The 23381-nt window shown below is 56.4% G+C and overlaps 1 protein-coding gene across 1 annotated transcript in view; it reads right to left on the bottom strand.

Moving 5' to 3' along the window:
- Positions 1-23381, bottom strand: part of CPXM2 (carboxypeptidase X, M14 family member 2) — a 76352-nt gene that overhangs the window by 51195 nt on the left and 1776 nt on the right. The window contains exons 2-3 of the mRNA XM_016155153.2: positions 15458-15556; positions 3470-3579 (exon numbers count right to left, since the gene is read on the bottom strand). Coding sequence (XP_016010639.2) covers positions 3470-3579; positions 15458-15556 — 209 coding nt within the window. The remainder of the gene's footprint in view (positions 1-3469; positions 3580-15457; positions 15557-23381) is intronic.

Raw genomic sequence — 23381 nt, forward strand, 5'->3', positions numbered from 1 at the left:
TTAAGAAAGGAGACCCCGCAGAGCTCCCTCGCCAGCTGTGTGTGAACGAGGAAGACCCTCACCAGGCGGGACCTGCTGGCTCCTTCACCTTGGACATCCCGGCTTCCAGAACTGTGAGGAATGAATGTGTTGTTTACGAGCCACCTGGTCTATGGTATTCCGTTCTAGCAGCCCAGACGAACTAAGACAAAGAGACAGGTGTTTCTGCTATAATGTGGCAAATGCACCTCGGTAAAACCTCGTTGCCTGCAAAATCTTGCATTATAAAGACGGAGTTAATGGGGAAAATAGGCTTTAAGATCTATGGAGCCCTGTAATCAGAAAACTAAAAAAAATCATTCCTAAAATATACCAGCACGGTGAAGCAGACATGTGAAATTGCTTACGACTTTTCTTAATACAGCTACCATGCTAGGGTGTGACGTTTAAAGAAAGAGGAAGGCAGTATGAGGGAAGGGGGTGGAAGGAAGAGTAGAAGCTGCTGAGTGCAAAAAAAAATGTGAAAATGCAAAAATGCAAAAAAAAAAAAAAAACCTGAGGGATAAGCATCCTAAAACAGAGCACAACCCCCCCCTCAGTCCTCCCCTACATCTCCCCACCCCCACCAGAGCCTTCGCAGAAGAGCGGGGAGTGACAAGTACCATGTACGGGACACGGGAATCCTCCGGAGGGTCCTTCCTGTTCTCAGCGTGCTGGTGCACTACGGGGTCAAGTGCCGGTGCCAGGTCCCACAAAACATCAACGTATTGGCAAAAACGACACGCGAACCCACACCGCCTCTGGGTCGTGATGACGTTACTCTGTGTTTGCCCGTCACACGTGAGCCAAACACAAGGGGCAGCAGGGCAGCCTGCTCCGCCCCCTTCCAGGGACGGCGTCACCAGCCGCGGCACCCTGCGGCATTGCGGCTACTCCCCAGTGACGATGACCAGGAAGCAAGGACGGCCCCGCCGCGGCTCCCTGCAGGACGGCCCGCTGGCTAGCCGGGGCCTCCGTGGTAACCCAGAGGAGACGGGGGAGCTAGTCACAGCCACCTGCACGTCAGCCGAGTCTTCCGCCACCTGATGCCCTCTGCGCACTTCCTGTGTGCCGGGCACTGTTCTGGCTTGGGGGGAGGGGTGGCAGTGGGGGGCAGGAGAGGAGGGGAGACAAAGCCCCTTCTAAATAGGGGCTCCACTCAAGGAAGGACAGACAACACCCGGGGAAACAAGCCAACCATCATTCAGAAGGGACAGCGCCACGCAGGAGTTACGAGGGCCGATCACACAGGGCTGGGCAGGGGATTATCCCAAGAGCACCCGGCAGCTACTGCAAGCCTTGCGTACACGAATGAGACGATCCAGTAAATGTTTTAAAATTATTCATCACCTAATTTTACCATTCAACAAATCCTGCAGATGCTTGGGACTGTCGTTTTCTGATGAGGTGACTGAGACTCAGAGACGTAAGATAATTGTTCTAAAGGTCCCCAAATCTAAAAGTGTCGGGGCCAAGGTCTGCACTCAGCATTCTGCCTGCCCACTCCGCACCGGGATTCCCCACTGGGGGCACGCGACCCCACCCCACCGATTTAGGACAAACAGGTCCTTTCCACTTCTGACTGACCGTGTGGTACTTGTGACCACTTGCTCTTTAATAAAGGATAATTTCACTTATAGAGAAAGCATTCAAGGCATCGAGTGACAGCTCTTCCAATTAGCGCACAGCACGGCCTCCTGCCCACTTGGGTCCAGCCCTGCTCGGGTCTGTTTTTATTCACTGGGAGGACTGGAGTCTGTTCAAGGTGCTGGAGGCTCTCAGATTTTTAAGGGTTACTACTGTTCAGACTTTAAGAGTTCATGCTCTCGTAAAACACTGTGTCCAGTTGTACACATCCAAATGTTTCTTAACAGCTACTATTTAAAAAGAAGAAGAAAGGATACTTATAAGCCAACTTTGGCTTCCATTAGAGTTAGTTCTGGAAACATTCAACCTGAATTCTGAACTGCAATGTGGAGATGGTCGAGCTGTTTGCAAGCCCGTCTGTCGCAGGCAAGGGTCAGGGGAGGAGAAGATTGCAGAAGCAGCTCGGAGCCGGGGCTCTGTGCAGACACCCCCGGGGCCTGGAGAAGGAGGTATCGACTCTGCCACTCAGAATGCAGCCTTGATGGAGGGGATGAAGGGACCGCCCCCCACCGCCCCCCAAAACAAAGGCTCCATGAGCTGGTGCAGGTGCAAAAAGGGTTTGGAAACCACACTAGACCACACCCAGTTAGGGATCAGTTGGGGGAAAGGAAACTAAAATATTAGAGAACCACGTTGTTAGAGAACCACACAGGACCCTACACGATCTAACACACGGCTAGGGGGTCAGCAGAAATCAGCCTCCACCCACAGAGATGACCACGTGCTGATCCCAGCCCCTGGGAAGAGGCGCGCTTACAAAGGGATGAAGTGAAGGTCGCCAGGCGCAGTTAAGGTCGTCTGGGGTGGGGAGGTGAGCCTCAATTATCCTGGTGGGCCTGATATGATCATGAGGGTCCTTAAAAGTGCTTTGAAGAGGGAGGAGGCAGGACTCGGCCTGCCATGGCCGGCTTTGAAGGAGGAAGGGGCTGTGAGCCAGGAACGTAGGAGACACGACAGGCTGGAATGGGCACGGGAAGGGACTGTCCCCAGCGGCTCCGGAAGGTGGCCCCGCCGCCACCTCGATCCAGGCCTAAGGAGGCCCCTTCCCTCCAGAACGGCGGCAGGACACATGTGTGCTGCTTACGTCATCGTTACATTTATGATACGTTCTTAGAGCGGCAGGAGGACCCCAATCTCACCACAGACGACGGACGGGCCTTCGGCTGCTTGGGCGTGGTGGCGAGGGCGGGAGCTGCGGGCAGGGGGCCCGCTGAGACTAAAGCCCTGCACGCAGGAAGTGCACGGTGGACGTGTGCAAGGAGGGGCTCACCCGCTTGGAGCAGGACCCTGACAGTGAGGAGGGCCAGGGTGACGGCGGCCCCTGAGCCTCGGGGAGGAGGCGCAGACGTGAAGCGCCAGGCCCAACAAGCACTAAGCATCGCACCTGGGGGCAGCCACGGAACAGCCTGCGGGAGGCAAGTGCGATGGAGGTGAGAAGCCCTGGCGGGGAGGGACAAGGGGACAAAGGCCAGGGCCTGCCCACGCCCCCGGGGGTTCGGCCGTCTCCCCCTGTGCCTTCTAGACAGATCACGTGGACGCGGACTGACCGGGACCCAGGGACCAGCAGCATCCTCTTTACTAAGGAGTCTTAGGAGAAGACAGCTATCCCGGGTCCAGGGCCCTCTCCGCCTCTGTACAATGACGGTTCCGCAGCAAGGCCCTCCCTGTCGTGAGAACCAGGCTCAGGCACATTGAGTGCCCTGCCTGGTGCCGGCCCGAGCTCAACGAGCCGTCGCAGGTCTGTGACCAGCGCGGCCGGCCATGCAGTCGGATCCCTGCCCCCCCCCGCCCCCCGCGCCGGTACCTGGATGTTGAGCCGCCCTCGATGCGCCCCCAGGCCGTAGCGCTTCACCGTGGACGCGTGGAGCTGGAAGTCCGTGATTTTTAAGGTTTCCAGACCAAGAGGCGGGCAACCTGGAGAGGACAACGCTCGTTAAAGACAAGGATGGATGTTGGAAGAAAACAGGTTTCTGGTTTTCTAAATCTGCCCGCGTGCTTTTCTGTTCTCCACCCCAAACTCCCGCCCCAAACCCCCGCCGGGCATCGCGGCCCGGCCCCCCGGCACGCCGGGCTCTCCGGACAAACACGGCGTCGGCGTCGGCACCGGGCCTGGCCCCCGCTCGCGTTTCCTCCCTGCGTGTTTCTGCGGCGACCTTCCTTCCCCCTGCTGCTGCCCATGCTGCTGTCTGCAGGGCGACTCGTCGGGGCGCGTTGTCGGTTAGAGATTTCGGAGCGGCCCCGTGGGCTGAGCTCTGCAGACTAACCAGAATGCGCCCCTTCCCCTCTGGTAGCGCCGGCCCCGGTATAAACGGCAGAAACCCGTTGTCTTCGGTTCTTGACGAGACTGGTAACCGTGAGCATGGCTTCTAAACACAGTTGGGTCCCGGCTGCCCCCGGAATAAGATGCCGGTGCTGGGGCGGCCCCTCGGCCATCGTCCCCTCGTCCCCACAGATGGGAGCTGCAGCAGCAGCCCCGGGGCTGGAACCCGGGCCCCCTGTTTGTGGGGTGCTGTTCGCACGCCCCGGCACCCGGCTGTGACAGGCCCAGTGATGCCACCTCCTTCAGGTCCAACCCTGGAGGAATCAAACAAAAACCCTGCGGAGGAAGTGAACGAAGTCCATTTCCGCTGGAAGTACGAGAAAGCCCCTAAGGTAACGGGCCGTCGGGGTCACTGCCGAGACAGGAGAGCCCCAGGGATCCGGGAGCACCTGGGGGTGTGGGGGTGTCTCAGGAGGCTGGAGGAGCCTGGGGCGATGGCGGCCAGGGGTGCTCTGCGGGCACCTGAGACACCATCTGGTCCCCGCCTTAAGTTCTCAGAGGAGGAAACTGAATCCCGAGACTTGAGGTGAGTCATCCAAGGCACAGCTGGACCTCGGCTCCCGGCCTGCAGATTCTCATCTCCAGGCTTTCAAACGATGCCACATGGTCCCCCAGCCCCGCCCACACAGCCAGGAGGCGGCCCGATGGGCGACTATCCATCAGCTATCTGTGCCGTGCACAGGGAGGCAGACGTGAGCACCCGGTGTGGTGAGGACCGGGGTGGGGGTGAGGGGTACAGGGTGCCCCTGTCACCTGCGTGACGCTGCTGGAGAACTCGGAGGGCTTCACATGGCACTGCAAGCAATGGCTGGCTTCTCGGAGAGGGGGCCATGCAGTGAATGGGGGGACATGAAGTAAGTAGAAGCCACACAGTTCATGGAGAGGGGGTGCAGAGAGTGGGAGGCTATGTAGCGAATGGGGGTTCCTGCAGTGAGCCTGGGAGAAGGCAGTGCAGCAAGGGGGTCATGGAGCTAGTGGGGGTCCCCGCAGCGGGCACCCCTCGCCGCCCGAGGCTGAGTCCACAGAGGGTAATCTAGCCACCATCACCGGGTCCCTCCCTGGGGTATGTCCTGGACACCCGGAGGACATTCCCGGTTCCAGACGTTCACTGAGCAATTCTCCATCCTGGCTGCCCGAAACGGACGTCAAGTGTCTGACAGCTGAGCAAGGCTCTTTCTTGCCCAGCTTTCGGAAATCCATGCTGCCTGCCTCTACCGGCCATGACAGCCACGGAACCTGCCCCTCGGGTGGGCAGCCGCCGGAGAGCCGGAGCCCGAGCGTCAGAGCTGCCCACCCGGGTCTCAGGACGGCGGCGCCTTCTCTCAGTGCTGCCTGCCTCTCCGGGCCGCGTCCCTCTGGGGTCCCAGATCCCGGTGGGCACTGGCACACCCCAGGGACCCTGGTCAGGATTCGGGGTGAAACCTGAGGGTCAAAGTCACTGCTTACGCTTATTCTCTCTGGGAGGCTGGACCCAAGGATGTCCTTCGATCTGCCACTCGGAGTCTGGCCCTGACCCTGAGCTCTCAGCTCTGGGGCGAGAGTTACCGCCCCAGGGTCCCCAGCTCCTACCCACCATCCTACTTGCTCTCCTCCTCGTCACCTGGCCCCAGCTCGCCTCACTCCAGGCTCACCAGCATCCTCAGGAATAACGGGCATCCCCTGAGCCCTGACACCGCGCTTGGGGGGCGGCGGTTCTACCGGACGACTCCGTGTCCTGAGAATGGCAGCCAGGTGGGCCAGCTTTGGCTTCAGACCACGACAGGGAACGGGGTCTGGTTCTGTCCTTCCACGTTCAAACCCCCCACGTTCCCTCACAATCGGGCCTCGGAAATACAAAACGAGGTCTGTCACCATTTCGATGAGCCTATTTCATGGCCATTTGAACGTGTTCCCATCCCCCAGGTCCTGCCTTCTGAGCGGATAACAACGTCCAGCTAACTAACGCCTTCCACGAAGATCAGCGAGACAGAGAAAGGCAGACAGGTGGGCGGACATGCGTAATGCTATTTACTAGCTAATAAAGCAACAATTGCCATCCAAAGCGTTTCTGCCAGAAAAAGAAAATGTCATGTACGTGCATGAACATTGTAATGCAAAAAGGAACGACATGAATAAAAATTGCATGTTCATTAAAACTGCTCTCCTGTTGATACGTGGACGCTCCCCACCTCTCTCCCCAGGGTACACGAGGGGTGAAAAGTGCCCATAAGTGGCAGGGGGGTGAGGGGCACATCTAACATCAACTCGAAACCTCAACACCTGCCCTCCCAAGGGGCTAGATCATCATGCACACCTGGGGAGAGCAGCCGTCCACGTGGCCGGCCACAGCCACTCCTGTCGCTCTTGAGACACCGTGACGGCACGTGCCACGCCCTCCTCCCACAGCACAGCTGGGGACGCCTTCGGCGGGGCACCCGGGTGAACACGCACCCTCGGCCCGCTCGCAAACGCAGTCGGCAGCGAGGCCTCATGAGGGTTTTGTTTCTCCTCTTAGAGGACGCTATCTGTAGAGAAGTTAGTTTTGTTTGAAATCCTTCTTCGTCAGCCATGCTGTTATAAAGGAGCTGGAGCTGGCTTCACCCCGAGGACGCGCCGTGCCCTTCCCGGGCAAAGGCGACGTTCCCGACGCACGCGGGTGGCGCGGCTCCCCGGGCGGTGAGAAACCGACCACGGTTCGCTTGAGCCGGAAGAGGGGTCATGGGAGGGATGGCGGGAATCTCGCAGAAGGGACCGAGGCGGGGACAGGTGCAGGGAGAGCCGCGAGAGTCTTCGTCGTCCGGGCGGCAGGAACCACAAACCGCGCGCTGCCAGGGGAACGGGGTGCGGCGGGGGGATCCCCACGGCCTCGCGCCTCTCGGGGGTCTCCACCGGCCCTCACGCCGCACCTCCCGCAGGCAGCATGACTCGCTTCGTCCCATGTCTGCCTACTGGGAACCCGTCCTGTGAGCCGCAGGAATTCGCGCCGGGGCTCCAAGTTCATGGCCGACGCGTCCAGGGGACGGGCGCGTGGCGTTGCCTGTCTGCGGAAGCCGCCTCCCCGGGCCCTGTGGCCTCCGTAACACAACGTTTTCCCGTTCCTCTTCTTCCTTCCTCCCTGCTTGAAGGGCGCCCGCAGCACAGGCTCGTAACCCTCTGACTCCCGGAGAGCCCTCCCTCCCCCCGCCTTCAACCCGGCGCCTCATCTACGAGACGTCACAGGTGCCACCAACACCGGCAGGAATCGGATCACACATGCACACGGTCTGACACGGAGCCCGCTGGCGAGGGTGTCTGGAGAGCAGCCACCCCACGACGAGCCTGCCCGGCAGCAGACGCCCCACCGGCCCCTTGGCTGCGCCCGTGACTTCCGCCGCTGACACACACGTCCCAGTCGTCCCCCACAGTCCACTGCCGAAGACGCTGTCCGCGGCTGTGGCAACTTCCTCCTCCCCGGAGTCCTGCCCCGCACGGTCAGATGGCAGAAGCCCAGCTGGGGTCAGAGGCGCGGCAGCCCCTGGGAGGCTGCTGTCTAATCGGCACACCTGCACGCCCTTCCCTCCGCCACACGTCTGCTCCACGCTGACTTCCAGTCCGTTCCCATCACCACCGATGCAATTTAGCTCAACAAACATTTCCTGTATGCCTATCTACCGTGGGGCACCCGCCTCCTGCGGGGCGCGGTGCCCCGTAATGCTGTATCCCGCTAAGCTCAGCTAAAACCACACGCTAGACCGGCTGGGCGTCACCTGCCTTCCCAAAACCGCACTTGGAAACACTTCATAATCAGTAAAAAGTTTAAATATAAACTGGTTTAAGCACAAACTCTCGATTCCACCCCACTTTATGCAGAGATGCACGAGGCAGAGCTCCCGGGTCAGAATCACACTATTCCTGACCAAAGTTCCCAGGCCCACGTGAAGACTGACACTGCAGGTCTGACACGGAAATCTCCACGTTTAGAAAAGCGAAGGATTTTCCTACACCGAAGGATGGAAAAAATAGAGGCAGGAAAATTATCTTTGGACTTAAAGGTTCTAAGTTAATTCGAAACACAGAGTGTGGAGATGTTCTCCGCATCAAATGCTTCACTCTGAGGAATTCCAGCATATTTCAGCCTGATGCATTGTCCCCCTCTTTCTTCTCCCCTGGGAACCTCCTCCTCGGGATTTTCAGCAGGTCGACTCATCATCCGACACGAGCAAAGAGCTGCTCTGCAGTCTCGGGGTTGCCCGCCAAGTGGAACAACTCTTTATGAGCAAGGAAGTCACAGAGGATAATTAAGAGAACACTGCAAAGCCACCAGCTCCCAGCCCCTCGGGCCAAGGCTCAAGGCCACCTCCTGGTCCCCCAGGGGACATCTGCAGAACTTCCGCCACTCAGGTGCACCCTGGTCTTTGGGCACGAGAGGGGAATGCTGCCAACATTAGAACCCCAAAGGCAGTGAGCAGCCAGACAAAATCCACAGAACGAACTGGAAAAGGACCCCTCCACATCTTCAATGCCAGAACCGCAGAAGGACAGAAGACAGAGAGGAGACGTGAGCCACCGCCCCGCCAGTCCCTGCTTGTCCGTGGCTGCCGGCAGATCCCCAGGACGGCGGCCATCAAACGCACGCGGTCCTCACTGGCAGCCCGGACAAGCAAGGGCCGAGGGGAAAGAAACGGGCATCTAGAACCCACTTTTATGTGTCCAGTGGAAATCGCGGCACCATCTCTCATGGCCATTAGGAAGAGTAAATGGCAATGTCTTTAGAGGGTCCCGCTCAAACCACAGACAGCAGAAAGCACGGCTGGAACCATGCACCGGGGACATACGGACACACCCTCAGCCCAGCGTTGAGCACCCGCATACTAACGCCCTCCCACAAGGCCTGGCGGACTCTACAGCCAAAGAACTCCAGAAGCGAGATGTTAGAATTCAAGGTGTTAGAATTCAAGGTGTTAGAATTCAAGGTGTTAGAGTTCTCACAGCTACATCCTGCCTGCGCCTGCCCAAGTTACCGTCACCTGTCACCTTCCGACGTTGAGGATTTTTTCCCACCCTTCAGAAACTCCGCTGAGGAAGACGGGGTGCTGCCTTGGAGCCCAAGCAAAGTGGAGGACAAACTAGAGGTTCAAAGCTAAATTTCGAGATCTGCAGCTAGAAAGTAACAAGGCCAGAACCCTGGAGTGAGGCTTCTTTGCTGGGACCGTAACACGTCTGCATTATAAGCAAGATCATGATGTCAACCGAAGGACCAATTAAGAGGCAGAAAGAGTGCTTGGATCCTGTGAGGCACTCCTCCCCAGCCCTCGCCCTCTGCTTTCCGAGTCCCTGGCCAGGCTCCACCCAAGCGGCTCAGGCAGGAACGCAGCCAGGACTCCGCTCTGGGCCGAGCCTGTCCCAACGGCGGCTGGGCCTGCCCCTCGGTGCCCTCAGCACAGCTCAGCACCCCGCCTGCAAGTCCAAACACAACCCACCCCGCCTGCAAATCCAAACACAACCCTTAGCATCAAATCTACGTTTTGCTGTCTCTAAGAGGAAAAAGACTGATCCTGAGAAGCATGTGGGTGAGAACGTGAAAAAAGGTGTGAGAAGAACACTTTAGGAAGATATTAATTAGGGACTGGCGAAGAGCTCTACTCTGGAGGCAAGAGAGTGACAGTCATCGAAGGTGACTACTTTTCTCTTAAAGGCGGTGCAGCTGAGGATGCCCCGTGCTGAGCAGGCACCATTTCCTAGGCCTGAGCTCATTCCCAAGGAGACAGGCAGAGGGGGGATGCTACCCCTCCCTCCAACACACTCACACACGCACATACACACACACACGCACACACACATATGCATGCACACACACACGTGCACACACAGGCTTAATTAAATCTGTCCCATGCTGACGTTCTCAGTATTACAGCCACTCTACAGAACGGAAATGAGCTCTGAGGCACACATTGACTGGTCCTTGTCCTCATCACCACTGTAAGTTCCCATCTGAGCAAACCGGCTCTCTCATAACTCAGAGTGCCCACTGCATTGATCATGGAGCCCTTTGTGGCCCAGGGTTACAGGGAGAAGTCAGAATACAGTATAAAAGTCAGAATTCTAAACCTGGGGTGTTGATCCCACAGCCCACCCACAATACCCCAAATCTGTCTGGAAGAAGCTGTTACGGGAGTCAAGTCATAAAAATTATTTTTAAAGGACAGTGATCTGGGGAGCGACGGGGCTACCGTGTAAGCGACCGCCCTGAGCCAGACCCTCTAAAGGTATTGTCATGTGATCTCCATGATGACCATGAGAGGTGGACACTGTGATTTCCATTTTGCACGTAAACAAAGACTCAAGGAGGCGTAAACAGAGTTAAACAGGTGTCCCGCGTTACAGTTTGAAAATACAGTGTGACCTAAAGCCCCAGGCACAAATTTTAACACCACTTGGTTCGACAGGAAAACTCAAGAGTGGGGCACAAACGCAAGCTGCACAGCGTGTTGGGGGTCCCAGCGGAGAAAGGCAGCGGAGTGCGGCGGGCGTCGCCGGCTGGCAGAGGGGCGCTCAGAGCCGGGGCGCTGCGGCCCGCGAGACCTCTGCCGGAAGCCGGGGAAAGGGCTCTTCGGGGCCTCCGGAGCGCAGCCGGGGACAAGCCCACAGCCACCCTGAGCTTCAGCTTTCTCTGTTGCCTGCAAATCCAACAGCTCTGACTCAAACGACATTCTTTCCTTCACCTTCCTGAACTTGACGCTCCGTTTAATCGGACGAGTGTGGAGGCGGCTTCCTGGGGTGCTGGAGAATGCATCTGCAATGGCTCGCTGCCTGTCTCAGAAGCCCCGGTGCCCCAGAGGGGCGCGCCCCCCTCAGGGTCCTGGGAAAGGACCCCATCTCAGCCTTATCTAATCTCCCTTGGGGAGCTCTTTATCACCCCCATCAGAGAAGCCCCTTCCAGACGAGAAAGGTCACCGCTGGACTCCTCTGGGCAGCAATCCTCACCCTGCCCAACAAGAGAATCTCTTGGGAAGCTTAATAAAAAAAGATGTCCAGGCCCCTCCCCAGAAGCTCTGATTGACAGGCCTGCAGAGGGGCCCAGGCTCTGGTCTAAGGCCCGCAGGGTGAACCTTCTGAGACCCTCAGAACCTGGTGGTGGCTCTTACCAGTAAGGCCACAGAGCTCAGACAGTCTCTTGCCCAGGCCGCAGCGGACCAGACAGGGGAAGGCCTCCGGGAACTGAGTTTCGGCCGACGCTGCCGAAGCCTCTTGTGGCCACAGCTGGCGGAGGTCTCGGCGGCCGTGGGCACTGGTCGGTGGCTGTCTCATTTGAAAAGCCCTCTAAGGTCGAGACGTCTTCCTCCCACGACCCCCCTCTCATCCGACCCGCCCGGCCCAAACCCCATTGCCAATGTCACAGAAACATGAGTCTTTGTCACCGAATTCCCAAAGCCCCGCCAACGGTTCTCGACGAATTCAGGAATTTGTATCCTGATCCAGCAGAACTGACCATCGCTATGTCTGCGCCATCGTGGAAGATTAATAGTTCATTCTTTATACAGTGCTTATAACGCCCAAAAGGAGAATTATTGCTTCGCGACAGCAGTTCTCGAACCTTAATCACTTGCTTGTTATCTTCGTGAATTTTTCCACATCCAGGTAGCACCGGCACCACTACTTAGTAAAAAGCGCTCAGGTGGGCGGCTGTTAAGAAGCTCATTCGGAGGGACCTTAGAAGGGTCATAGCTAACCCTTACTGAGCAATTATTATGTGTCGCACGTTGTCGTAAGCTCTTCGTTCAAGTTACTTAAGACTTATCCTAATCCTTTGGGTATGTCCACTTATTATCTCTGTTTTATATTCGAGAAAATTGAGGCACGAAAAGGTTAAATTACATGACGAAGGTCCCATGGGTAGTGAGCAGTGGACTGACCTCTGAACTCAACTCAGCTGGACTCCAGGGCTCTTAACTACAGCCATATACAGAGGTGCCTGTCCCTCATATATAAAGAGCTCCTATGAATCAGTACGCACACACACACACACACACACACACACCCAACAGACAATGGGTGAACGACTACATATAAAAGCAAGTAAAAGTGCCAGTGGGTACAAACTCTCTAGGGAACAGTGAACGCCCGCGGTGCAATCCGTCCTCTAGGGTACGTGGGCTTGAGGTGGGCAAAGGCACAGATACAGCGATGTGGCACAGAGCCGCCCGCGACCAGGCCAGGCGTGGAAGCCACGCGGTCGTTCAAAGATACGGCGTTAGCTACGACTCCATCTCAAAACGGGAAGTAATTTTACAGAAGCCTGTGAAAGAACAATTGGTGACCTAGGAAAATGACAATAACACATTAAGTGAGAACAAAAGGTTATAAACTGGACTGGTTCAATATGCAAAAAGCATGTGTGTGTGATCTCCAAGCATACCTGTAAAACTGTTCTTGTGTACGCGCATGCGTGCGCGCACACACATACACACACACACACACACAGATTGAAGAGACAGACTCCACAACGGTAACTGGTTACCCCTGGAAGACAAGACTGTGGATTCACCTTATTTCCTTCTTTGTGTTTTTTCTGTATCTTCCAAATTTTCTACAAGGTGCACTCACTGATTTCATAGTTAAAATATAGTGCTTATAAAGCAACTCACGAAAGACATTTATTTTAGGACAACTTACACTTCAAGTGGGTTAAATTTCTATATATGTTTTAGGGTGTGATATGGTGAATTGGGTTTTCTGCTCAATCTGTCGCGGAGCGAGCGACGTAGCAGGAAGAAGGTCTCCCCACAGGAGCGTCGAGGAGATGGGAAACGGGGAGGCGGAGTGGCCGAGAACGCAGCCCCGGGAGCCGGAGAGGCGCAGGTGCCGGCCCCCGTCTGGAGGACTAGAGGAGCTCCAGCACTAGAGTTCCCCCTCGTGTGACCTTGGTTGACCAGAACCACACTCGGGGACAAAGGGGCAACAGAAATAATCAGGGCCTTTTAGGGCCACCCATGGGTACTACCGAGCACATCAGAGCTCTGTCCCTCGACCCCGTGTCTGGCAGGAGGTATTTCTATGCCAGCAAGTCCACAAGACCAAGGCTCCTGACACCGGTGGCCCAGGCTGCCACACTGCTCGTAAACACTCAGTTCACAGTCCACTTTGGGCCACAGCAAACCCAGGATCCCTGATCGAACCCAGTGAAGACCCTGCCACAAAGCCATCGGAGGAACAAATGAAATCCCTCCAAACTGTAAAGGAGGGCGGGAAAAGCCTTAAAAAGCGCATTTCAGTTTAGAGACTGAAAGATGACTCTGTCGGCATGTTTGAGATGGAGTCAAAAGTGGAGCAAACACACGGAGTCCTTCGCTTTCCCCTTCGCTCTGCCACGGCACGGCCCCCGGCGCGGCCCATGAAGGGCTGAGGGGGGAATGAATGCAGGTCCAGAGAGCACCCGGCTGTAGGTCGTAGGCCCCGTGCTGCCCAGCGCTCCCCACGGGCACCCCTGCCGGACCCGAGGCCTGTGCTCCCCACAGTGCCGCCTGCCTCCACGAACACCTCTGCGGCCCCCATCGGCCCCCTTCCTTCCATATCTGCGTATCAGGGACCTCGATGGCTTTTCTCCCCTCCAGAGTCGTGCTCAATTCCTCAACCCTGGTTTGACAGAAGAGCCATGTAAAGAAGTTTCACGGGCCAAAGGCACTTCTAGGGTGCTCAAGGAATCAGTGCCTTTGAAACCAGGGATCCCAATCCGTTCAGGAAAAGCTCTGAGGTCAAGGTCAGGGGAACAATCTTGAGTGGCCGGTGTGGGCGAGGGGGCGTGTACTTGTTCCGGAGGCCAGGTCAGACTCTGTGTGCGTGTGTGTGTCTGTGTGTGCGTGCGTGTGCATGTGTGCACGCACATGCGTATGTGTAGAGAAATGGACCTTGAAATGTATTTCTGAAAATGCCTCCCCAAATTTCAACAACTTCCAATTCTGGTAATGAAGAACTAAGATAATTCAAACCAACCCTTCTGCTGGAGCCACTAAAAAAAATCTGGATAAAATATTTGTTTCAATGTGTTCAAAGCACTTAACAAGTAACAAGGGAGTGACAAAGTCCCAGGCCCAGACCCGATGGCAGCAAGACCCACACAGAGAGGCCGGCCATGACAGCCGCGTGAGCCCTGTGGCCTCTGCGATCCCGGAGGGACGGCTGGCCTTTCATCAGCCAGCTGAGAGAAGGGGACAGAAAGTCACGCCCACGGCCCACCCAACATGGGAGTCTCATGGCCGCCCACTTACAAACACAGAAACACAGCCCCGGCCTCTCGGGTGTCCTCGGCACCCGCCCCTGATGGGCTGGTCCCCCAGGGGTGCCGCGCGCGCCCGCCAGCCGGAGACGGGATGTGCCTCCCGTCCGTCCGCTCAGCGACTGCGGAGGTTCAGCTTTGCCGAGCTTCCGTTTTTACTTCGCGGTGCGCTGTTAGCTGTCACACCTAGGATAGCTCTGATGGCGAGTTCCTGGTGGGAAACACGGCCCCAGATCATTACCTTGTACCTAAGGGAATACGCGAGTCCCTCGGTGACAATCGACTCTGCTATACGCTTTGTGGGCCAACGTGGCAGCTGAAGCTGGTGCCGCCTCGGCAAATGCATATTTGTGAAATGTTCTTTCTATTGTAAGCAGCTGCACTGCTGAGCAGAGAGTCTAGAATCAGAAAGTCTTGGGTTGACATCCATGGTTTGCACTTACCAGCTGCATATCCATAGGCGAATGACTCATATTACCAAGTCCCATTCTCCTTATCTGTTACATACGGATAACGATGCTGATAACGATAATGACAATAATAATAACATCCACGTTACTCAAAGGGGCACCGGGAGATGTCCAAATATGAGGCCCAAAGGCTAGCAACTACTGAGAGCTCGAGGGCTTAATAAACAGTTACTATTACTAATATTAGCAGATCCTAAATACCATAGTTTAGAGTAACAGAGATAAATAATAATAATGGTAACAGTTAATAATAGTTATAGCTATTGCTCATGGACCGGAGTTTGCCTACGAGTCTAGAACTAATGGCTTCAATCATCCTAAGATAAGTAATTAAAGGACCAATGTTTTCACGTGGCAGTAAGACTCCAAGATCAGCATCGCATGCTTTGTAAGTAGACCTGCCCTCTGACCGCGGAGGCCCCTGGGTCTGGTTAGGAGATAAGAAATGCACAGCCAAGGCTCGAGGCAGCTATGAGGCCCCACGAGAAAGGAAGTAATGTCTCTGGGGAGAGAGAGGGAGGGGCAGGCAAGGTCACCAGGAGCTCCAGAAAATTCAGAAGTGACAGGGAACTCTGGCTGAGTTACTGTGCTTTGCAGAAGAGAAGACAGCTGTGAAGCCTTTCGCCCCCACATGGATGGTTCGGAAGAGGCAGCAGGCCCCAGGCAGCACCACGCCGGGCAGCCCCACGCCTGCTCCAGGGCCCGACGCCTTCCCTGGACCGCTGCTGGTGCTGGGGCAGGGCGGGGGGTGCTCCACAGGGCCTCACTCACCCTCTCTGACATCACCGCGGGTCACGGGGACGCTGTGATCATCGCTGGCAGCCTTCTCCGAGCTCTTGGTTCTCACGCCTTTTCTGTTGCTATTTTTACCTAAAACGAGAGAGAGAGAGAGAGAGATGCCTTCACTTCTCCATGTGCCCGAGCTGCCCGAGGATGCTGAGCGCTCACCCACCTTGTGCGGAGCAGCCACCTCCACCCTCCCCTGTCTCCCAGTGAGGTGCCCCGGACTCCTGGTTAAAGGAGGGGGAGCATGTTCTTGTGAAAAGAAATAAACCCTCCTAAGAAAAAACAACATACACTTGTAGGCCATGACTGTCCTAGGACTGCAAAACGCCCCGCGCTTGTACCTGGACCCTCACTGGGGCCCAGACGGCGACACCACATCCGATTGATAAAAAGAGCCGGAACTGCGGACTTCTGACGCCCGCGCTGGCGCTGGCCACCGAGCACGGCATCCCCCGCCAGCGCGCCCCAAGGCCCCGGCTGGGTACCTGGGGGCTGGCGATGAGACTGCTCATCGGGGCCGAGGACGCCGGCCTGCTCGGGCCCCCCGGGCCCCACCCCCTGCCTCGCCCTGCGCCCCCTCTCGCTGCTCCAGAAACAGCCTCCCTTCAGCCTTCAGGCCTCGACTCCTCCCCATCCGAACCTGGCACGTGCCCTTCTTCCTCCTGCACTGCCCTTCCATCCCTCTCCGGCTCCTTAACCCCGGCCGAGCCTGCACATCTCGCCTCTCACAAGCCCTGCCGGAGCTGCCTTTCCGGAACTCCCCACCTGAACCGGTGCCTCCGCTGACGGGCGCTGACGACCCCGTCTCAGGTCGAGCTGCCTCTAAGCAGAGCCTGATGCAGGGGTTTGGATGCACGTGGAGTATTGAGGGGGGGGGCTCTAAGGAGAAAGGGGAGGAAGAAGGTGGATGGGGCAAAGGAAGGAGCTAAGTCAGGCCACATTCTCAGCCAGAGTCTGGCAGTCTGATCCCGCCAGAAGCTCTAGAACAGGAAGGACAGACACACAGTGTGCCCCGCATTTAGACAAGGTTTTAGTGCTGGTTGGCCTCTGGCCAGTTAGGCTGACCAGTGAGGAGTGGGAGCTGTGACCTTCCAGGGGCGATGCTCCGGGGGGGAGGGCGAGGGGGAGCAGCTGTGAGTCATCACAGCCAAGACCTCGGCAGCTGGCGGCGGGGTACACCTGTGGGAAAAGAGGACCCGGGCCGGGCACCAGCAGCCCCACTGTGTAACACGAGTCGGTTGGGTCGTGGGGACAGAAACAGTTTGATTTTCTTCTCACTGCCCTATCTCCAGAATCTTGTGCATAATCAGCTGTGACTAAGGACTGAACGAATGAACTAATGAGTCACTCAGTGACAAACAGACGAAAACCAAGAGGAGGAGCAGATCTGTGGAGAAAGATACCGAGTCTGGACCTCATAAAGCAGAGTGGAAATACCAAAAGCATCTAATGGACTGTGCCAATTAGTGAAATCATTTTGGATTCTTCTACAGCCACCAAGAAGGAAAAAGAGAAAGAAACTTATCAAGAAACACTGACGTCTTCAAAAACTGAAAAGGGTGTACGGGGCCCAACCAAGGGCAACCCTCTTTCCATCATATTCATGGGTGATATGTCTTTCATTTTTCAGGTAAGATTTTTTTTAAAAAATCACAAGATTAAGTCTCCCCCTCAGGTCAGGGAAGTTGGTGAAGCAAAACACCCAGAAGGGGGTGGGGAGGAGGCTGCCAACCTGGGCGCGTCTGACCTCCGGCTGACGTCACCCGGGACCTGCGCCATCTCCGCAGGTAGGACCGTCATGGCCAGGGACCCCCCGAAGATGGCCTCTTCCGAAAGAGCCTGACTGACGGTCTGCGAAGACCCTGATTGTTGGCAAAACCGGCACCATCACTTTGGCGAATGTGGAGTCAGACTTGTCAGCAAGATGAGGTATTCCGGCAGAAAATGTTTTACAAAATATGTGAGGAAAAGGCCGGGGTTCTGGGCGAGAACATGCCATCGCACCCCTCCCCGGAAGTCAGCCGCCCGTCGCGAGCCTTCTCTCTCCCAGGACGACCTGTCTGCCACCTCCACGCACGGCAGCGCGGGGGTGAGGGTCAGAGCTGGACCCCCACACGCCAGGTCCATGTCCGCAACGCCAGCACTCCGGCTCAGCTCTGGGAGCCCAGCAAAGGCCCGGATGTGGGGTCCATGCGCTACTACCCCCGAGAGGCTGACTCCCCGGGGGACCAACGCGTGGGGGCAGGTGTGGGGAGGAAACAAACAATATATAATGCACGTCAAGGTGCTCAGGGCGATGCCGACTGCAGGGACCAGGGGGTGAGTGACAGCTGCCATCTTTTCATCAGTGATGTCACGACTGAGCCCCCTGCACGTTACAGAGCACCGTCATCCCAGTGCGGGGAGGGCAACAGCCGACGTGTGGACTGCGGCTCACAGGTGACGAGGAATTTTCACGTCGACTGTAACATTCGATCTCGGCGAGTACCACCGGGGGCAGGAAGCTTACTGTGAACATTATCTTACGGGCGAGGACCCCGAGGCTCCCAGAGGGATGGAGACCCACCCGAGGTCACTGACGGAGCCAGGAGGCGGCAGAGTCTAGGCCCTTCCCAGCCCCCGCCTCTCTTAGAGCAAGAAAGGCAACATATGGTCTGTCCAGATGAAAGGAGAGAGGAAAGTGGAAGCAGCGTACAGAGAAGGAGCCAGAAAGCAGACCAACGTCGCTATCTGGGCTGCGTGACAAAACTGCATTCCTTAAAAGTAGCAAAACCGAACTGCCCGTGCGGCCCCACGGTCTATTCTGGTCTGTGGTGATAAACAGAATGCTTCTTGGTTGATAGGAAACTATTTTTTCCCCTCTCTGTCCAAGGAGCTACAGTAGCAAACCCCAGAAACTGAAAAATTCTTTGCTGCATATTTGCATTTTCCTCAGGAAATTCCAGCCCAACAGCATCTGCACTCCCGCTTGGGAGGGGCTCAGCCCAGGGCCGGAGCTCCTCACCCGCCTCTTGTTAGGGAACCCACGTGAAGAGGAGCCTCCCCCTCCCCAACACGCCCAGCGGGTTCTCAGGAGCACCCCAGACATGCAGCCTCGCGGCGTCGGGGCAGACAATGATCACAGCTTTCTCGAGCACTGCATCCCGTGCACGTCTGCAGAGAGCCTCGCGCATGACGGCCGGGAGGACTCTGCAGGACCGAGCGGAACTCCGACGCGAGGGTGGCTACGACGCGCGCTCCGGCGGACGTGAGCAGAGGGGCGGTGACCGGGGAGGGAACGGCGTGGGCCCTGAGCCAGGCCTGAGATGTCCAGCTCCCCCTGCCTCCATGCTCCCCAGGGATCACGTGAATGCTGAAAGGCTGCCTGAGCGGCTGAATGAGGCTCTCGCTTCCTTCACTCGGTGACCTGGATGGTCTGGGGTTAAGTCAGAGGCACCAGTGCAATTTTCTGAGTACTTCTCACCAGGGCTGGACCGAAATCAACCAACCCACCAATCAATCAAAAGCCCTTCCCCACCCTCGGCTGCCCGGTCAGGCTCTGACGTCCTCCGGTCCAGCTTCTGCGCAGAAAGCTCGGTCTCCGTCAGGGTCCCTGGGGCTTGAGGGACAGCCACGCCCAGTCACGGTGCACCAACAGCCGCCTTCCTGAACGGCAACCAAACCAGGAGCTCTTTAGAAAAAGAGCCGCCACCACGAAGGCAGCGGGTGGGCACGCGCCAAGCACCGTGCAGGCCCCCGATGGCCCCCGCCTGTCTCGGTCCGGGTTTGTCCTGGAAACAGCCTGAGCGGGAGTGTGTCTAGGAGGTGACTTCATGGAGCACACGTGAAAGAGCGAAGGGACACAGAGGCACAGCCCAGGTGGCATGGCTGAGCAGGACCCGCTGGGACCCCGCCCGGCTGGGGCCTCGGGGGAACTGGAGAGATGGTGCCTCCGAACGGGCCCTCTGGAGGCTGGGAGGTGGCGCAATGACCCACGTCACCTGACGCCGCCTCAGGAAGTGTGGCTGATTACTATTCCCGGGCGACAGTGAGGAGTCAGAGGCCCGGAGAAGTCGCATGTGCCCGTAGGTGGCAGAGCCAGGTTTTGATCCCAGCTCTTTGAATCCTGAACAAATGTTACCAAAACACCTACACGTCTTGCATGAATTGAGGATTCCATAAAAACCCGTGATATCGGAGTCTTAAATCAACATTTGAAGGTGTCTTGTGCCACTCCAATCATCCTCTGTGCCCGGAGGAGTAGCCGCCAGGAGACCAGCCAGTGATGGACATCAGCCCTTCCCGTGACCCTCCAAAGACGCCCCAATTTCATGTGTTTCCTTAACCAGAGGGGCAGCTATGGTGGCGGAGACCTGGAAGGCTACAGAAGGCCGAGCCATTGCTGGAGACACCGAGCCTGATGATCGCCCCGGCTCCCTGGCCCCTCAGGGACCGCCAACGGCGACTCCACCTCCAGGCTCCAGGGCCCAGGCTGCCACAGTCCGGGCACCGAGGGCATCATCCGCCCAGAGAGCTGGCAGCCAGGGATGCTGGGCACACGAGAAACACGCGGCTGTTTTTAAGAACACGCAATCCACCTTCCCCAAACGTGGAGTGCCTCCCGTTCATTATCCGTGCACAAACCCCGGCTTCTGGAACACGGCCGCAGGCAGCAGGGACCTGCCCGCACGGACGGTCGACTTTGGAAAGCATTTTGGAAAGAGAGGAGGCGTCTTAGAAAGCTGCTTGCTGGTTTACATGAAATGTAAAAAAAAAGAAAAAAATCCATTTTTGTAAAAAAAAAAAAATCCATCCCCTTGGAATTTTGTAGGCAGTTTATCTGGATGAAACACTTGGTATTTAACTGTTCAAGTGAGTTTATAATGTCATGACACAAAGATTTCTTATCACTTGTTTAAGGGTTATGAGAGCGCTGTGACTGCTTTTAAAATACATACTGAAATAGTTACAAACACTTGCTCCTAACCCTCGCCCTCCAGCGCTCACCAAGAGAAGACATTCCCATCCGAAGGCCGAACACAGCGAGACGCCCTGAGAGACGAGCAAGGCTCCCGAGTGAACCGTTTCCAGCTACTGGCTCGCAGCGCACACAGAAAGGGTTTTGTGTACAGCCCAAAACGCTCAAATAACAACTCTTCGGTTACTGCCCTCCCCACCCCCACCCTCCGCACCTCTGCCCCCATGGCTGGCGCACAATGCAGTACGAAATGCAGACTTGCAGATTCTGGGCACAGACGGCTGGGAACGATGGCAGAGCCGCGGGCCTGCGTGCATTCGAACAGTAGTGCATTCTCGCTGTTCCCCGAAGAAGGCCGCACACAAACAAGCAGGAATCCAAAGGCAAAGGCTACGTGGCTTAGCCTATGTCTAGGCACAGTGGACGGGGAGGGAAAAAATTCTTCCAATTGCCTATTTAAGGTCTTGTTTATTGACTTGAGTTTGTTTCTTACTGTCACGTGGGAGGGAAAAGGTAAGTGAGGGATAGAACTGTGGTCTAATTCTCTGTTCCATTTTATTCTCTAAAACGAGGATGACCGCGAACCGAGGTCATCACCTTGGAGATGACATGCAAAGTATATCTGAAACCCACTGGCATGCCCAGAATGTGGTCCCTTATCTACCTTTCACCCTGGGGAATGGAGACTTGCTCTCCGGATCCCAAAGCAGTCCAACTGCAGGCATCTAGAAACGACTGGATTCAGCTAGAATCAGCTGACTAACTGGAATTGGAAGCAGGCAGTCACGTCCCTCTAAGGAACAACATTCTAGCCATTGGTTCTGTCCACCCAGTGAACAGGCAGTCACGGCAGGAAGAAAGGGCCTGACAGGTGTGAGCAGAGACCAGCAGCCACCACCGGCTCCCGGCAGAGAACAGATTCCCTGGACGCAGTGACCTCTTCAGCTCTGTCAAGTTCTAAGATTCTAGAATGAACCGATGTTCACAGTGAGGACTTCAGAAGCTGTGTGACACTGAGCACATGTGCCCTCAGAAAAGGATTCCACGCTCCTGGGTCCCGATCGTGGCGGTGGTTCCACGCACCTGGGCACGTGCACACACACACACACACGAGTGCTTGTCAAAACTGGTGAACTACAAAGGATGTAATCCAGTCGATAGAACTGGACCCGCGTCAGTTTCCTGGTCTTGGTGTTGTATATAGCTGTGATTCCCAACCCACCGGGGACATTTGGCAATGTCTAGAGACGTTGTCACAACTGGGGGGTGGCTGCTACTGGCACCTAGTAGATCAAGGCTAGGCATGCTGCTAAACATTTTACAAGCCACAGGACACAGACACACACACACACACACGCACACACGGCCCTAAATGTCAATACGGCCAAGGTAGAGGAATCCTGCACTGTAGTTCCCGAAGACGTTATCGTTAGGGAAGCTGGGGGAAGGGCACACAGGACCTCATGTACTGTTTTTGCAGTGCTCTCAATTAACCACAGGATTTGGCCATCCAAGCCACCCCGGGCCGTCCAAGCACACGAGGCCCACCGCACCTTTCTGTGGTGGTGTGAGGCCGCAGCCAAGGGTCGAAGCCGAAACTCACGCGGCAATCAAATCCCAGCGCCCCTGGCTCCGTAAGCCAACCTTCCCGCGAGACGAAAACACGGCTCCCTGCTGGAGCCTGACGCAGAGCGTTTGCCCCAAGACAGGGACTGTGTGGAAAATACCTTCTCACCTGCAAAGACAAAGGAACGACAGACCTTTAAAGGAGTTACATATGCTTTTCCTCTCGTATCCATCTCTGGATCTAACCCCTCGCCCCCACCTCGGTGCCCGGACAGTGCCTGGTACGTGGCGTGCGCCGTCCGCCCAGCAAAGCGGAGGCCCGAAGCTCACATGACACACCCAGCAGACTCCCAGTGCTTCCTCTTTCTCTATAAATAAATGTCTTCCTAACGTATTATGACACCTGCCTATGAAACGGTCCAGTGCAGAGATGAATGCTTCTATTAAATCAGGAGCAGGACATATATCAAGCCACCACTTAAAGTGGGAAAAAATAATGTCTCTTAACAGGTTAACTGTACAAAGCTATCATGCACTCCCTCAATATGGTCATGCTTAAATCGGCCTCCCTCACTCGGGGGTTCAAGGTGGAGGACTCCACTGGCCAAAGGCCCTCTCCCCTATCCCCCCCAAAAAGGATGGGAGTTGAAGGTATGTGAGAAATGTTCCACTTTGCTCATCATAGTTGGGGGTGCTCTAACAAGCCCCAAACGATCCATTAGAAACGAGGCAGGCCTGGAGGCTGCTCCCCCGGGAGCCCTGGAGCCGAGCCTCTGAGCCAGATCCGGAACGTCCAAGGACCTGTTTTCAGTTTGGGTTTCAGTGCTCCAGGCCTCAGCACACCTGCGTTACTGTCCAAGTCCCCCAAGTGCTGTGTCATGAGGGCAGAGGGGGAGAGGGGGAATATTGTCTTCCTCTTCTACACCTAGGCCCTCACCCACACCCAGCCGAGAGCAGGCTCTCCGCGACAGCCTGCAGGATGCATGAACGCTTCACAGAGGACGAGCACGGCCATGCGTTAATGCACCGGAAGCTTCTGTTGCGAAGCTTCTAGGACGAGTGGCAAAGTGAGGTGGCAGGCGCCTGGCTTCTCTCTGCAGATAAAGAGGCTGAGAGGTCCAGCGGGCTGAGTGCTGAGCCCCGGACCTGGGGTGAAGCGTGGTCTTCAGACTCAGTCCCGGGCTCTTCCACACTCCCCCTGCGCCTCTCCCACCCCCGCCACCCATAAATGCCAGAACCTCACATGCGTGTCTCCCGCCCACCCACCCACCCTCGCCCAGTGTGCGCTAAACACAGAGCAGACGCTGAAAAACAAACACATGCAAATTTGGCTCAAACTACCAAACAAACAAATAAGAAAGGCCTTGAGTTGAAAGGCACCGGAGA

Source organism: Rousettus aegyptiacus, unplaced genomic scaffold, assembly GCF_014176215.1.
Source record: "Rousettus aegyptiacus isolate mRouAeg1 unplaced genomic scaffold, mRouAeg1.p scaffold_m13_p_6, whole genome shotgun sequence".
Classification (NCBI taxonomy): Eukaryota; Metazoa; Chordata; class Mammalia; order Chiroptera; family Pteropodidae; genus Rousettus; species Rousettus aegyptiacus.